The sequence below is a fragment of the Syngnathus acus genome, chromosome 21, assembly GCF_901709675.1.
Source record: "Syngnathus acus chromosome 21, fSynAcu1.2, whole genome shotgun sequence".
Lineage (NCBI taxonomy): Eukaryota > Metazoa > Chordata > Actinopteri > Syngnathiformes > Syngnathidae > Syngnathus > Syngnathus acus.
Genome location: NC_051105.1, coordinates 586,735 through 600,817, shown reverse-complemented (window position 1 = coordinate 600,817; position 14,083 = coordinate 586,735). Strand labels below are relative to the sequence as shown.

The 14,083-nt window shown below is 53.5% G+C and overlaps 4 protein-coding genes across 4 annotated transcripts; 2 read left to right on the top strand and 2 right to left on the bottom strand.

Annotated features, from left to right (window-relative positions):
- Nucleotides 1–218: 218 nt before the first annotated feature.
- On the top strand, nucleotides 219–2,309 carry zgc:136439 (uncharacterized protein LOC678627 homolog). Its single transcript, XM_037239684.1, has 8 exons — nucleotides 219–474; nucleotides 735–824; nucleotides 952–1,031; nucleotides 1,116–1,231; nucleotides 1,302–1,399; nucleotides 1,459–1,527; nucleotides 1,598–1,656; nucleotides 1,735–2,309. Exons 1-8 carry the CDS (start codon nucleotides 283–285, stop codon nucleotides 1,853–1,855), a joined length of 825 nt encoding a protein of 274 aa, XP_037095579.1. The 5' UTR covers nucleotides 219–282; the 3' UTR covers nucleotides 1,856–2,309.
- On the bottom strand, nucleotides 1,868–4,536 carry asnsd1 (asparagine synthetase domain containing 1). The gene is made up of 5 exons (XM_037239671.1): nucleotides 4,489–4,536; nucleotides 4,321–4,396; nucleotides 2,574–4,077; nucleotides 2,302–2,483; nucleotides 1,868–2,178 (listed from the first exon to the last, which is right to left on the bottom strand). Exons 2-5 carry the CDS (start codon nucleotides 4,326–4,328, stop codon nucleotides 1,911–1,913), a joined length of 1,962 nt encoding a protein of 653 aa, XP_037095566.1. The 5' UTR covers nucleotides 4,329–4,396; nucleotides 4,489–4,536; the 3' UTR covers nucleotides 1,868–1,910.
- LOC119115297 (ASNSD1 upstream open reading frame protein-like) lies at nucleotides 3,940–4,779 on the bottom strand. Its single transcript, XM_037239688.1, has 4 exons — nucleotides 4,616–4,779; nucleotides 4,489–4,542; nucleotides 4,321–4,396; nucleotides 3,940–4,077 (listed from the first exon to the last, which is right to left on the bottom strand). The coding sequence occupies exons 1-4, from the start codon at nucleotides 4,691–4,693 to the stop codon at nucleotides 4,037–4,039; spliced, it is 249 nt and encodes an 82-aa protein (XP_037095583.1). The 5' UTR covers nucleotides 4,694–4,779; the 3' UTR covers nucleotides 3,940–4,036.
- Nucleotides 4,780–4,961: 182 nt separating this feature from the next.
- On the top strand, nucleotides 4,962–11,443 carry wdr3 (WD repeat domain 3). Its single transcript, XM_037239670.1, has 27 exons — nucleotides 4,962–5,088; nucleotides 5,899–6,101; nucleotides 6,277–6,486; nucleotides 6,581–6,699; nucleotides 6,771–6,849; nucleotides 7,004–7,102; nucleotides 7,173–7,283; nucleotides 7,359–7,460; nucleotides 7,539–7,627; nucleotides 7,711–7,809; nucleotides 7,898–8,128; nucleotides 8,219–8,312; nucleotides 8,387–8,488; nucleotides 8,557–8,639; nucleotides 9,105–9,243; nucleotides 9,320–9,376; nucleotides 9,447–9,547; nucleotides 9,618–9,729; nucleotides 9,798–9,932; nucleotides 10,003–10,053; nucleotides 10,188–10,253; nucleotides 10,330–10,422; nucleotides 10,509–10,559; nucleotides 10,681–10,724; nucleotides 10,794–10,922; nucleotides 11,017–11,110; nucleotides 11,206–11,443. Exons 2-27 carry the CDS (start codon nucleotides 5,928–5,930, stop codon nucleotides 11,359–11,361), a joined length of 2,820 nt encoding a protein of 939 aa, XP_037095565.1. The 5' UTR covers nucleotides 4,962–5,088; nucleotides 5,899–5,927; the 3' UTR covers nucleotides 11,362–11,443.
- The last annotated feature ends 2,640 nt before the right edge of the window (nucleotides 11,444–14,083 follow it).

The following is a 14,083-nucleotide window of genomic DNA, read 5'->3' as shown; positions in this document are numbered from 1 at the left end:
GATGGCTAGTTGGAGGGTAGTGGAAGAAGTAGTAGTGGAATGACTGTGGACAAAAAGGAGCATTTTATTTTATGAATAATCAAGAAAAAAATCTAATATTTTCTTCCTTAATTGAAAGAATCATCTCGAAAAGAGGTGCACGCAATCAGCAAATCTTTCCCTCGAGGGGCGTGGCAATCCCACGTGACAGCAACCCGGAAGTGTCTCTGGCAGGCGGGCGGGATTGGCCACTGCCAAAGTACGACTGCTCCAACAAGCACGCACGTCAGCCGCTGCGTATCGATGAAGGCCGTGATTCTGGCCGCCGGCTACGGGACCAGGCTCCAGCGGGACGTGTCGGCCGACCGCAGCGGGCGTTTCGCTCACCTGGTCGGCGTCGCCAAGCCGCTGCTGCCCGTAGGCGACCGCGCGCTCCTCAGCCACTGGATCGGAGCACTGAGCGCCTCCGACGGGCTGGACGCCATCTACGTCGTGGTGAGTTCAGTCCACCTTTCTACTCAATGAAATGGACTTTGCGCCGCCAGCAGTAACACAACGGCTGGCTTTCCCCCTCGTGAAGATGACTAACATTCGTAGAAGCTGATGTCGTGGTGGCCATTGTTTTTTATTCCAAATTGTTTTCAAAATTACAGTTTCAACCCAATGTGGTCAACTTCCTGTTTAATTTGGGCCATGAGCCTTTAAGAAATGAAAGTGCTGTCCAAATGTTGACTTTTTTTTTCTCTTCTCCACAGAGCAACGCTCTTTACCTGTCAGCATTTGAAGAATGGGCCGCACACTTGCCAAACGTCAAGATCGTCTGCGACCAGACCACGAGCAATGATGTAAAATATATCCATTTTTTTCTTGCTCAACTTTGCCTCGTGTTCATCTGATGATGCCTTTAGTCCATTTAGTATTTAAAAGAATGGAGTGCGCCCGCCCACTCTGTTGTTGTTTTTTTATCCCCAGGGGCGCCTTGGTGCGGTGGCCTGCCTCCAGCTGGCAGTCAAGCACTTCCACATCCAGGACCATGTCATGGTGATTGGAGGGTGAGCTCATATCATACGCGAGCAGCTTTTTGCTCGCAAAACGTTGACCAGCTTAACGGGTTTTTTTCTCCCCATCCTCACAAGCGACACACTCTTCAAAGAAGACTTCAGCCTTGCTCAGATCCAGTCCAGGTTTTGTGAACTCCAAGCGGAATGCGAGGATAACAATGTGGCGCTGTCTTACGAGTGCAGAGACGACGGTGAGCATTGCGGCGCTTTGGTCTCTGAAGTAGAAAAAGAAAAAAAAGTCTTCACCTGCTTCTGGTGCAGAAACTCCCAAATACGGAATAGTGGAAGTTGATCCTGATCTTCGGGCCTTGTGTATGAAGGAGAAGCCGCTGCCTTCAGAGACCACGTCGAGGAGAGCCGTAAGTTGTATACAAAGCCCCTCCCCCTTTGCTTGCTAATCTTGCTTGTGTTTCCGCAGTGTCCTTGTTTCTACGTGTTGTCTAAGAACAGCCTCCCTCTCTTGGACGCCTTCCTCCTGGAAAAGAAGGTGACGCTCGTCATCCGCGCGTTCCATTTCAACTCACGACTCGAATGAATTTGAATTTCCATCACGTCAGGATGCGGCCATAGAGCAAAAAGACGCCCCTGGAAACTTTGTGGCTTGGCTCATTCCGAGGTAAACAAGACATTTGGAGGAAGTGATATTTGCTGAACGTCATGTAATACCTATGTGCTCGTGTATTGAATTTGGCAGAAAGCCCGTGTACGTGCAGGAGATTTGCGGGCGTTTCGACGTGGGCAACTTGCAATCGTACGTCGAGTGCGACGGCTATTTCAAAGAGCGCCTCGGTGGCACGCGGGCGTACATGAAGTAGACCAAGCGGCGGATCTTTCCACATTTTATTGACTCCCTTGACGTACAGACGCGACTCAAAGGGCCACTCCTCCAGCGGGCCCGTCCAGCAGCCTCCCGCAGCGCTCCGACGCCTTCTCGCGGCCGTTCTCCATTTTGGCGATGCGCGAGCCAAACTGCATGGCCCTCTTGGGAAGGACGGCGGCGGGCCCGAGGCCCAGCCGGCGGGCGGCCAGCCTCAGCAGCAGTTTCTCGCCGACGCCCCTCGGGAGCGACAGGTCGGCCTTGTCGCACATGGCCAGAGAGTTGAGGTAGCTCACCACGCTCTCGTCCAAGTAGGGAAACCTGAGGAAGGGTCGAGACGGACTTTTTCATCCCGGCCATTTGCATACACACGGTGCCGCTTTCAATAGTTCTCCACCCTCTGAGTGGCGCCATCATGACTAACAAACAATAAAGGTCCCTTACCTAGCCTCTTTGCCATGGTCTGCAATCACTCTGTCGTCTCTTCCCAAGTTCCTGGACGAGATCCTCCCGAGCTCCATGGCGATTTCTTGGACCAGTCCTTGCTGTCCGGAGGTCTTGAAGCGCACTCTGTGTCTGGCGTAACCCGCCAGCTGCTCGTCGGCGCCGATTCCTGTCAGAATGACCTGGAGGGAGGGAGGGATGCCGTCTCGTTACCTGCCAAAACGGCGTACAGTCAAGTGGGGGGGGGGGTATCCAATCACACCGGTCCCTACCTTGGCCGAAGACATGAAGACGGTCCGGTGGTGGTCCCGGGCCAGGAAGCCCTCCCCTCTGGCGGCGAACCACACGGCGCACCCGATGCTATCGTCCAGGACCGTGTCCAGCGGATACACCAAGTCAGCGATGCGCGTGCGCCGCATTTCTTGCAGCTCCTCCCGTCTTACGTCCACTTCCACAAAGTTCCAGCGCCTCTGCGGAGCCAAGGCTTGTAGTTCCTTCAGGCCCGATTTGCCAGTGATTCTGTCCGGGACATCAAACATCGGGGTGCGCTTTTGGGTTTCCGACTTACTCCGACTGGGTTTTTGTCCCCTGGCAGAGTCTTTCCGAGCCTCGTGCTGTTGAAAAGCCACGTTAAGAAGGTCTACGGATTGACAATGGGGCACGTGACGGTGAGCCAAGACGGCCAGGATCATCGAGTCGATGCCGCCAGAGAAAAGGACGGCAATGCGTGAACGGTCGCCGGCCTGCGATTCGTCGGGCAAAGACTGGACGCGTCTCCTGACAGCTTCGCTGAGAACGTCTATCAGACCTTTCACCGCCTTATCCTTTTCGATAAGGTCCAGAAGCTCCTCCGGATCCTCCACCGTGGACTCTGGGTTTCCGTGGTCCTTATCCACTGTGGTATTTAGAGGAGCAACGGGTGATCTAAGCAAGCTGGGGGGGTTCTTTAGTATGATGCACCCGCCCGGACCAGAAGGCTGGGTCGTCGTCTCCAGGCAGGCAGAACCAAGATGATCTCCGACCTGAGACCAGGGATGAAGCTCAATGGTCGGTGACCCGGATTCTACAATTGACTTCAGGTTGATTGTGTACACACCCACTGCAGGCACCTCCTGCCATGCACAAGATCCAAATTTGCAAGGACCGGTACAAGGGCAAGCTTCACTCGGGCCAGATTCGTGACCAGGTTCACAGTGAGCGGTAGTGCACATGGCAGGTTGACGGCGAGGCCTGGCTGCCACGGAGCTAAGTGTCAAGGCTTTCAGTGTTTGGTCATACTTCCACAGCAAACTTCTTCTCCCAAAGTAGTCCCTCCCAAACCAGAGGCAGTCTTGACTCTTTTGGTAGTACACAAAGCCCCAGGGACCTCGAACGGTGCATAGGAATGACAAAATGTCACACGGGTTACTACAAGAGGACAAATGCTTCAGAACAACAGCGGTGTCATTCTCAGTTGGGAGGAGTTGTAAACCGCCAAAGACCTCCCCGTTCCAGACCAGGATGTTGCCGGCGGGGTCCTGCAGCGGCTGAGTTGTGAGAAGACCTCTCATGTGGAGAACGTGCGCCGAGAACAAGCACCGATAAGGACGTTGGCAGCCCGAGACAATTGCATCTTTGCTGGAGTCGGGGCCTCTTCTTTTTAAAAGTTCCTCGATGTCGTTGTCCCATGTGAAAGGAGAGGATGCTGGACTCACAAGACAGAAGATGCCACACATGCTTGCACAATTGCTCAGCTTCACATGTCCTGTAACTCCTTGGTCAGGCTGTCCAGCTTCTCTGTGGACGAGAAAAGAAATCGCTTATCTTTATACCAAAGACTATAAAAATGGGACGGACCCACTGCCTCCCTGCTTGGCACTCTGCATTAAGGGTTGGAATTTGGGGGTTCGATCACCAAATGATTGGCGGCGGCACCGCTGCTGCTCACTGCTCCCTTCGGGGATGGCATCAATGCAGAGACAGATTTCACCACACCCAGATTATCTTGATATGAAACTATTCCTCAGGAGCTGGACTTACTCTTGCATGAACTCAACGTCTGCCCTCTGTCCGCCAAAAACAAGATGTTGCTGTTCCTCTGCTGGACATATACATTCTAAAGGTAAAGCGAAAATCCATTTCAGTCCAATTTCAGTCATTCACGACTGAATGTCATGCAATGCAATGCAATCATTTAGTCCGACTCACTCTGTCCTTCTTCAAATTGGATAGCTCGTCCACAACCACCGTTTGCTCGTTGATCTAAAAGTTCAAACACAAACGTTTGTGGGTGGGACAGATAAAGGAATATCTACTTTCATATCAATACAAGTACCTGTTTGTTTAGCTCCTCCTTGCGTTCGGCTGACTGTGCACTTGAATTGCGGTGCTGATTGTTCACTTTCGAAGACATGTTTGGCCCCAAACACGCACACACAACGAAAGTTGACGCTTAGCTAACCCATGAGTAGCGACCGATTGATTGACAGACAGTGGAAAACACTTCCGGGTTTTCAACCCCAGTCAGAAGCAGTCGAATCAACGCTGATTGCGATTTATCAACGCAAGTTCAAAGTTCCGTTTCACTTTGTGAGTTGATCAGAAACTACATCATAAAATGAATGTGGCTGAAAATCACTGTGTTTTTAAAGAAATCTTTAAAATGTCTTCTGCAATTTGTGTTTTCATGCGAATCTGTGATTGATGAGTCCAGTCTGAAGCGATTCCATCCCCTCACAACAGCGGAGGAAGGAAGGAAGGAAAGAAGCTCGCTGCTGCTGCTTCTGCTGCTGCTGCTGCGTTTCAGAGGTAAGACTTTAAAAAAGAGCCCGATTCTTGAGGACAATCGTTAAAATATAGAGCTCACATTACTACACAACACAAACATATGACAACGTAGGCGCGACTTTATGAGCTCTTTCGAGTCAGAAAGATCGACACGTGGGTGCAGCGATTTGATGCACATGGGTAGCCGGGCGGGCGGGGTTAAGGACGTTAAGCGGCGCTCCTTTGGCTTGACGCTTTATCTCCGCCCGCTCGGGGGATTTCTTACGCTTAAACCGTCAGTTTCCGGCTAAGGGTAGCCTAGCTTACCCCACGGCACATAGAATTGCAAGTGCATTTATTTTCTCGAATGAATTGAAAAAGAATTCAAATCTTGTCTGTTAGTAAATCTACCAACGACTGGACAATATTTATACACAGACAGTGGTTGGTTCCCACATAAATTAGCTCTTCAAACAATTTAATCACAAAAGGCAACATTTTGCCACGAAAAAGAGTTCATATTGCACTACTCTGTACTCAGTTTCGTTGTGTCTGTGCCAAACAATGACAATAATGGCTCTCGAGCACATCCTTGGAACAAATCGTGTTTAAATGGCCAAATATTGCATTTGGTTTACACCGACCACCTTCCCAGCCAATTTTGTCACGAACATTTGTCGTCAACTATTTCCTTGCTGTGGACAAAAATGGCCTGTTTTGGAAAGTAGTCGTTTGTGATAGGAAGAGAACAAGAAGTAATTGTAACACAGCAAGTATTCACAGTAGGTTGCAATTGTTCAGACAAATACAATAGTTGGCCACAACAAGCTTTCCTGCGGTTTGTGTCCACAGGGATCGGCGCCACTTGGAGTCCACGCATCATGGGCTTGACCAAGCAGTACCTCCGCTACGTGCCGGGCGCCGTGTTTGGCGTGATCGGCAGCCAGAGAGCGAACATCTGCTACGTCATGCTACGCGGCGGAGAGCGCGGCCGCTACGTGGCCGTGGCTGCGTGTGAGCACGTCTTCATCTGGGACACCCGCAAAGCGGAGAAGGTGAGGAGAAGAAGATGAACAAACTTGCTTCGGGATTTTCCCGAGGCAGAGATGGCTCCGTTCTAATCAATTGACTCAAACAACTTTTCTTGATTATTGACTTCTTTTATTTTTGGGGATACTTCCTGCTCACGTTTTGGACTCGTTTTGTTTTTCCTCTCGTCTCCCGGTGCAGGTGTTGATCCTGGCGGGCCAGAAACACGCGGTGACGTTCCTGCGGCCGTCGCCGGACGGCGTCCACGTGGCCGTGGGCTACGAGGACGGCGCCGTGCGGCTCTTCAGTCTGCTAAACGGAGAGAGCAACGTCTGCTTCAACGGACACAAGTCGGCCGTCACGGCCATGTGTTACGACGCGCTGGGGGCCAGACTCGTCACCGGATCCAAGGTCAGCAAATAAAACCCTTTGTCTGCACCTTTGGGCGGGAGCGACCGATGGCACATTTCCTCCCATTTATTGTGGTTGTTTTTTGCGCTCGCAGGACACGGACGTGATCGTGTGGGACGTGATCGACGAGTGCGGCCTGTACCGACTGCGGGGGCACAAAGACGAGGTCACGCAAGTGCTCTTGCTCAAAGACAAGAGCCTCCTGGTGACCAGGTAAGCTTACTCGAGTTCGCTTCTCCCAACGCACGACGACTTGATCTCACCGCCGAACGTGCTGTGGGCAGCTCCAAGGACACTTTTGTGAAGTGGTGGGACTTGGACACGCAGCATTGCTTCAAGACCTTGGTGGGCCACCGCAGTGAGGTGAGCGTCCCCGTCAACGCACTTCTTCAACGCAATTGGAGTTCAAAAATACAGCCGTCTCAAACACGTGGAGTCGTCAACTGAAATCCATTGCTTTTGTTATGCTTAGATGACCATTTGATCGCTGACTCACTTTTGCCTTTCTCGTGATCAGGTGTGGGCCATGACCTTCCTTAACGAGGAGCGGCGGCTGCTGCTGACGGGCTCGGGCGACAGCCAGCTCCGAGGGTGGGATGTCACCTACGTGTCGGAGGTGAGACGCTGCCGCCTGCTCTGAAGGGCGCCTGGACTCCTTGCGCTTGTGTGTGTGTGTGTCGTGGCAGGCCAAGGGTGAGCCCCAAGCGAAGAAGGGCAAAAGTCTGCCGGACGGTGGCGGCGGGGACGACGACGACGGCGGCGAAAATGATGGCGACGCCGGCCAGAGTCCGGAAGACGTACGGAGCGAGTTAAGCGCGTCTTGACGATTGGAGCCCACGTGTGACCAACTCTGTGTTTCTCGCCGTCTTTAGCGTATTTTGAGGTGCAAGGAAGCGGGCTCCGTCCTCCGCAAGGCCAGGGACCGAGTCGTGTCTCTGACCGCCGACAGCAAGGCCGGCATCTTCGCCTGTCACGTGAGTGTAACCTTCCAAAGAAAGACAACAAATGCAAAAGAAAAGAGACGCAATGAAACATGGCGACTGACTTGTCAGGGCAACGACACCGTCCTGGAAGTGTTTGCCGTGCTGTCGGAGCGCGACGCGCGCAGGAAGATGGACAAGAAGATCAAGAAGGCCGCCAAGTGAGTTGCAACGAAGGCGCGAACATCCTTTGTCGGTTCCAATTGTACGGAGGAAAAGCGTGACGCTCGCCTCGCTCCTTCAGAACGGCGGGAGGCGCCGACGGCGAGGAGCCGCAGGTGGACTGGACGCTGAAAGACCAGATCGTGCGACTGAGCGACATCAGGGCCTCCTCCAAGATCAGGTGAGCGAGTCCCAGGGGCCCGGCGGCTCGGATCCGCCCGCCCGACCGACCGACCGCCAGCACTTGACGGGCCGATTCCTCGCCTCAGGTGGGCCGACTGCCTGTGCTGCGGCGGCGGTGAGCTGAAGGTGGCGCTGCTGCTGCACAACAACACGGTGGAGACGTACAGCCTGAAGACGAGGGACAGGGCGGCGACGGCCGGCAAGACGGCGCGCCTCACGCTGGACGGCCATCGCAGCGACGTGCGCACCCTGGCCTTCAGCTCCGACAACCTGGCCGTGCTGTCGGCGTCGGCCGACACCGTCAAAGTGTGGAACAGGTCGCTGGCACGTCGCCGCTTGCGTGGCCGTGCGCCGACCGTTTGCCCTCGCGGCGTGCCAATCAAAGTGTGTGCCAACTTTTCTCTCAGGTCCACGCTGCAGGTGGTGCGCACCATGGTGTGTGACTACGCCCTCTGCTCCCTCTTTGTGCCCGGCGACAGGCAGATCATCCTGGGGACCAAGGTGGGCTGAGCGGTCCCGAGTCGTGCCCACCGTGTGGGGGGGGGCGCTCTCATCAATGAGCTTTTGCTTTGCAGAGCGGTACTCTGCAGATCTTCGAGTTGGCGTCGGCGAGCCTCCTGGAGACGCTGGACGCCCACGCCGGGGCCCTGTGGTCCCTCTGCCTGGCGCCCGACCAGGTACGCCGCGCCGTGCCGATGGATGTACTATGTGCGTGCGTATGTGTAACAATCTGCATGGTGCGCAGCGGGGCGTGGTGACAGGAGGCGCCGACAAGAAGGTCAAGTTGTGGGACTTTGAGTTGGTCAAGGACGAGGCCAGTGGACACAAGTAAGTCTGCTTTCAAGGCTCCACTGGCAGAAGCTGATGAAAGTGCAGGAGCGCCCTCTGGTGGCCTGATGTGCATATTACAGTCCTTTTTCTCACCTCGTTTCCATTGATTGTCATTGTGTTCCTTCTTCCTTCCCTTTTGGGATGTTTTCTGTTTTGTTTTTCCTCTCTTTCCATTTGTTCTCCCGTTTTTCTTTATTCCCGTTTGGCTCCTGGTTTTCCATTTTCTTTTTTCTTCCATTTTTTCCCTTCTGCTTTTCTAATTGCTTTTTCTTTTGCGCTTTTTCCATCTTGCCTTTCTTGTTCTCCTTTTTCATTTGTCTTCTGTCTTTTATCTTTGTCCTTTATTTTTTACCTTTCCGTTTTTCTTTGCTCATTCGATGACTTCTTTTCACCCCCCCTTTCATTCTCCCTCTTGAATGTTTTCCTTGTCATCGATGGCCGTTTGCACCCAACGCGTTGCAGGAAGCTGACGTTGAAGCACAGACGCACGTTGCAGCTGGACGACGACGTCCTGTGCGTGAAGTTCTCTCCCGATCACCGCCTGCTGGCCGTCTCCCTACTGGACTGCACCGTCAAAGTCTTCTACACGGACACGCTGAAGGTGGGGCAACCGGTCGGGCGGGCGGGCGAGGCGAGGGGCTCGCCGCACCTAATGACTCGTCTCATCTCGTCTGCAGTTCTTCCTGTCGCTGTACGGACACAAGCTGCCCGTCCTCTGCCTGGACATAACACACGTGAGTCGCCCGCTGCCAGGATCAAATGATTTTTACTTCCTAACCCTAACCCCCCCCCCCCCCCCCCCAGGATAGCAAGCTGATAGCCACAGGCTCGGCAGATCGCAACGTGAAGATTTGGGGTCTGGACTTTGGCGACTGTCACCGCTCCATGTTTGCGCACGACGACAGGTGGGCCGCGTGGCCAGGCAGCACGCTCGCCTCGCCTCGCAATTTCTCACGTGGATTGCTCCGCGCACAGCGTCATGTTCCTGCAGTTCGTCCCCAAGACGCATTTGTTCTTCACGGCGGGAAAGGACAAGAAGATCAAACAGTGGGACGCTGACAAGTTTGAGCACATCCAGACCTTGGAGGTCAGTCTCTCCTGTCCCAAAATGGGAGCGGGCCCGGCCGCTGACGTTTCTCTTCTCCCCCACGCAAGGGCCACCACCGCGAGGTGTGGTGCCTGAGCATCAGCCCCAACGGCGACCACGTGGTGTCAGCGTCGCATGACAAGTCTCTGCGCCTGTGGGAGAGGACCAGAGAGCCTGTCATTCTGGAAGAGGAACGGGAGATGGTGAGTAAGCGTTCTCATCAATCTTCCTTATTGGCTTTCTCACCACTGAGCGTGTTTTCGGCTTTGACAGGAGCGGGAGGCGGAGTTTGAGGAGAGCCTGGCCAAAGGTGACACTCCGGCGGTGAGTTGCCACCTTGTTCCATCTCTACTTGGGTTAGCCAACCGCCTGTTCGCTTTTTCCAAGGCTTCAGGACAGTTTGAATCCATCGAGTGGGCCGCAGCGCAGCGCAGTCACTCTGGTGTTGCCTTTCGCAGGTGCCCGGAGAGACCCCGGGCCAAGCCGCGCCGGCCGCCAAGAAAACGGTGGAGACGGTCAAAGCTGTGAGTTGACTTTGCTCAGCCGTTGGTAATCGTGACGTGGCTCGTCACGTTGACGCGCGTGCGTGTTGACCAACAGGCCGAACGCATCATGGAGGCTCTGGAGCTCCTCCGCGGGGAGAACAGGAAGCTGGAGGAACATAAATACGCTTGCCAGCGAGCCGGAAAGGAGGTGAGCCGCTTGCCGTGCGTTTGGACGTCAAGTATGTGGACGTTTGGCTGATGCTCGCTCCCTCCCTCTCCCACCACTACTTGCAGCTGGCGCTTCCCGAAGCAAATCCCATCCTGGTAGCCTTTGGAAACATTTCTGTAAGTGTGAACCTCTGTCAGCGCAGAGTCTTTGTAGAATTTCTCTGGAGTTGAATTCCGGATTTGAGCGGAAGGTTTTTGACACGCTGCTCGCTCGTTTGTGCGTGTGTCGCACTTGCAGCCGTCCCGCTACGTTCTGGACGTCATCAAGAAAGTCCGATCCAGGTGAGAAGCAACTTTCTTTCACAGGAGTAAATGTTCTCTTTCTTGGACTGGTGTTTTGTGCCGTGTCAGCGAGCTGGAAGTGTCTCTGCTGGTGTTGCCGTTCCCGTACGTTCCGGAGCTGTTGGAGCTCTTTGACGGCTTCATCCGGGAAGGCCTGGAGGTGGAGCTGGTGTGTCGCTGCCTCTTCTTCCTGCTCAAGTGAGTCACTCGCTTCCCTTGACCAGTGACGGACGGACAGACGGACGGACGGACGGGCCCGTTTTTGAAAGGCCGCTTTTTCTTCCCACCCCAGGATTCATTTCGGTCGGATCGTCGACAGCCAGAAGCTTCTCGCCGTCATCGATGACCTGCGCACCAACACGCTCTCCAAAGTGCAAGACATCCGCGTACGTCCGCCGTTCGAAGCTCCGCCTCCTCCTCGCCCCTCCTCTTTGTCATCACGGTGGTGTCTTTTTTTTGTTTGTCCCCCCCCCGCATCCAGGACCTGATGGGCTTCAACAGCGCCGCCCTGCAGTTCCTCCAGCGCGAGTTGGAGAGCAAAGAGGAGGTGATGTTGTTCGCCGACGCCACGGGACGCCTGGCCGACAAGAAGAAACGGCGGAGGAAACGCGAGAGGGCCATCCTCACTCTCGCTTGACGCTAATGGCAAACCAGACTTTTGCTTTTTTCTACCCATCTCTCCAATCCTAACAATAAAACGTATTTTTGTTCCCACTTAAGACCAGTGCATCTTTTCAAAGGACTCCTTCCAAAGGCGCCTCGACATAGGAGCGGCCGACCTTGTCGTTCCTCAAGGTACGAGCCGTCAGCGGGTGCTCGTTTTGCGCCAGCTCGAAAACAAACAATGTCACCTATAGGCGAGAAAGCGGAATTGCGCCCCTTGAATTTGGAACTCAAAGTCCAATGAGCTAGAGCCCAAGCAGATCATTTTCACCTGTCGATCGGCGTGTTTTTCCTTGTCTCGACCGTCCGTCATGCGCTGAAGAGCTTTGATTGACGGCGGGGGCTGTTTCCAGCCATGGAGTTTGCGGCTAGAAATGGACTTGTCCGCAACATTTGTTGTCCCCATGCTCATGACTTGAGCGCATCATCATTCCAATGATTGTCACCATGGATAATGATTCATTCTCCTGATTTCCACACCAAAACAGCTCCAGAACGGGACATTATTTCCAATCGTGAACAATAAAAGTGAAGTTCAAATTTCAAGGTAGCAAACTTTGAGGACATTTTCTGTATGTCCACCAACGCCTCAATTGTTCAAACCCAACTTGGAAACCCAACTGGTTTCCTATCCAAGTTTGCATGGATTCCCTTTTGAGGAGATCCGATGGCAAGTTTTTTTTTTCTTCCCCTACCCTCCCTCCCTCCAGAGTGAAGTGACGGCTTGTTAAAGAAGTGGTCAGTTCACGACACGCGGTGAGCTCTTGATGGGGGGTTTGGGACTCGCACCTCCTCTCATGTGAGCGGAAGAGGGAAACATGTTTTAATAACCACACTTGACCCAGATCAGGGTGGGGGAAACCATTCACGCGCACACACAACCCCCCCTGGCCTGAAAGGAGGTCAACACATGCACTCCCCCCTAGCCCACAAACGCACGAGCAAGTTTGCACTCTTGGGCTGCTGTCGACGCCCCGACAGGCAACGAGACAAGGTGCTGAAACGGGCCTCCCCAAGGGAACTCGCATACGCATGCATTTTGATTCGGGTTTTTTGGGATCTGAATGTGAAGTGTCACACGTGGATCTTTTGGGGTGGTCACCGTTTCTCACGTTTGTCCCTCCCTCAGGCTGTCTGTCAATCCTTAGCGGCTTGTCCGTCATTCCGTCCGCCTGGGTGGCGTGCGTCCGTTCCGTCGGCCCGAGGAGTTGCCGTCTTTCAGCGTCACCGTCCGTACGCGCACAGTGGCACATTTGGGGCGTCACTCATCACCTTCCTTCCTTCCTTCTTTCTTTCTTTCCTTCCTTCCTTCCTTCCCCCTGGCGTTATTATGACAGGTGGACGGCACCCCGAAAAACTACAACCGGCATAATAAACACGCATGAAAGAGCAACAGCCCTCAGCTCGCTCTTTCCCCCCCATGCACGTACGCAGCCCGAATTCCAACTCCACCTTCGACACTTCATTGGCACCTTTTTTTCACCCCGAGCGCACAGAGCGACCTTCATTCCCAATGCGCATTCCAGTTCACCTCTCAACTTGTTTTTGCGTTTGTCGCGTAAAGGCGTTTGGCATGGCGTCGGTCGGTCGGTCGGTCGGTTGTTGTTTGTTCCTAATGAGGTGTCCGATGTGGAGCGGGAAGACAAATGCGCTGTTGTTGTGCTCTGTTATTGCTCAAAGTGTTTTGACGCGTTCACTCGTCGCCGATCGCTCGTCACCTTTCTCGGGCGGGTCAAACTACTTTGGGACACATCGAAGGCTTTGACGGCAATCTTTCTTGACGCATAAATGCTCCTTTTCAGTCATGCTTTGAAAAGCTGATGACAACATACGTTTTTGCATTTTTTTTATTTTCACTTTACGTACACATAATATAGTGTATATTTGCATTTTTTGTATTCAGATCGTACAAAGTATTTAGAAATATGCAACATATTATGCAATAATATGCAAATTCCAATTATTTTTGACTCTTGCTTGAAAATTGTGAAGGTGTTGTTCTTGTCGAGTTGTGTATTGATGGTAATGGTCGTCTGCATTTGTACAATAGCTTCGTAGGCACAACGACAGTGAATGCAATCTATTCAGATCTGGCGCACACATTTTATTAGAGTGGCATTCCCGTTTGAACAATTCCATGGCTGCCTTGCAAGTAACCCGAGCTCTTTCTGTTTTATTATTATTCTGCATTTTTTGTCTCCCTCGTTGCAAAGAACTTTGCCTTGAGTCAAGTCGAGGAATTTCCAACTGGGTCCACCGTGGTGTGTGTGTGTGCGCGCGCGCGCGCGTCTGGTGGGTGGCCAGGAAACAGGAGCTGGAGCCACACGCGCGCACGCGCACAGACGCGCACGCGGAGCAGCGTGGGAGACGGCAGCGGCAGTCGTTGCTTTGCGTTGCCTCGGGAAACGCTAATGAATATGGAATGACGCGCTCACGTTTAGCGTGGCAAACGCAACCAGATGCGGCAGATGTTGCCCACATGAAAGCTCTCAGGTAGTGGCGAGCGGCGGGCGTCCGTCCGTCCGTCCGTCCGTCCGTCGCGTAACCCGACCCCCGTGTGCCGACTGATCGTTAATGTATAGGCGATGTGTGTCATCCTAATAATAGGTGACAGCCACGCATGGAAAAGAGCTCAGCTCAGCGCAGCGCAGCGCAGCTCAGCTCAGCGCAGCTCAGCGGTCATGGGAAAACCAAGG

Coding starts and splice junctions, on each gene's coding strand:
- zgc:136439 (XM_037239684.1), top strand. CDS start 283: ATGAAGGCCGTGATTCTGGCCGCCGGCTACGGGACCAGGCTCCAGCGG. Junction 825..951: donor ACCAGACCACGAGCAATGAT/GTAAAATATATC, acceptor TTTTATCCCCAG/GGGCGCCTTGGTGCGGTGGC. Junction 1,232..1,301: donor TTACGAGTGCAGAGACGACG/GTGAGCATTGCG, acceptor CTTCTGGTGCAG/AAACTCCCAAATACGGAATA.
- asnsd1 (XM_037239671.1), bottom strand. Junction 2,484..2,573: donor TCTTCATGTCTTCGGCCAAG/GTAGGGACCGGT, acceptor CCCTCCCTCCAG/GTCATTCTGACAGGAATCGG. Junction 2,179..2,301: donor GACCATGGCAAAGAGGCTAG/GTAAGGGACCTT, acceptor ACCCTTCCTCAG/GTTTCCCTACTTGGACGAGA.
- LOC119115297 (XM_037239688.1), bottom strand. CDS start 4,693: ATGTCTTCGAAAGTGAACAATCAGCACCGCAATTCAAGTGCACAGTCA. Junction 4,543..4,615: donor AGGAGGAGCTAAACAAACAG/GTACTTGTATTG, acceptor TTGAACTTTTAG/ATCAACGAGCAAACGGTGGT. Junction 4,078..4,320: donor GACGTTGAGTTCATGCAAGA/GTAAGTCCAGCT, acceptor TCTCGTCCACAG/AGAAGCTGGACAGCCTGACC.
- wdr3 (XM_037239670.1), top strand. CDS start 5,928: ATGGGCTTGACCAAGCAGTACCTCCGCTACGTGCCGGGCGCCGTGTTT. Junction 9,730..9,797: donor AGCACATCCAGACCTTGGAG/GTCAGTCTCTCC, acceptor CCCCCACGCAAG/GGCCACCACCGCGAGGTGTG. Junction 10,725..10,793: donor ATCAAGAAAGTCCGATCCAG/GTGAGAAGCAAC, acceptor GTGCCGTGTCAG/CGAGCTGGAAGTGTCTCTGC.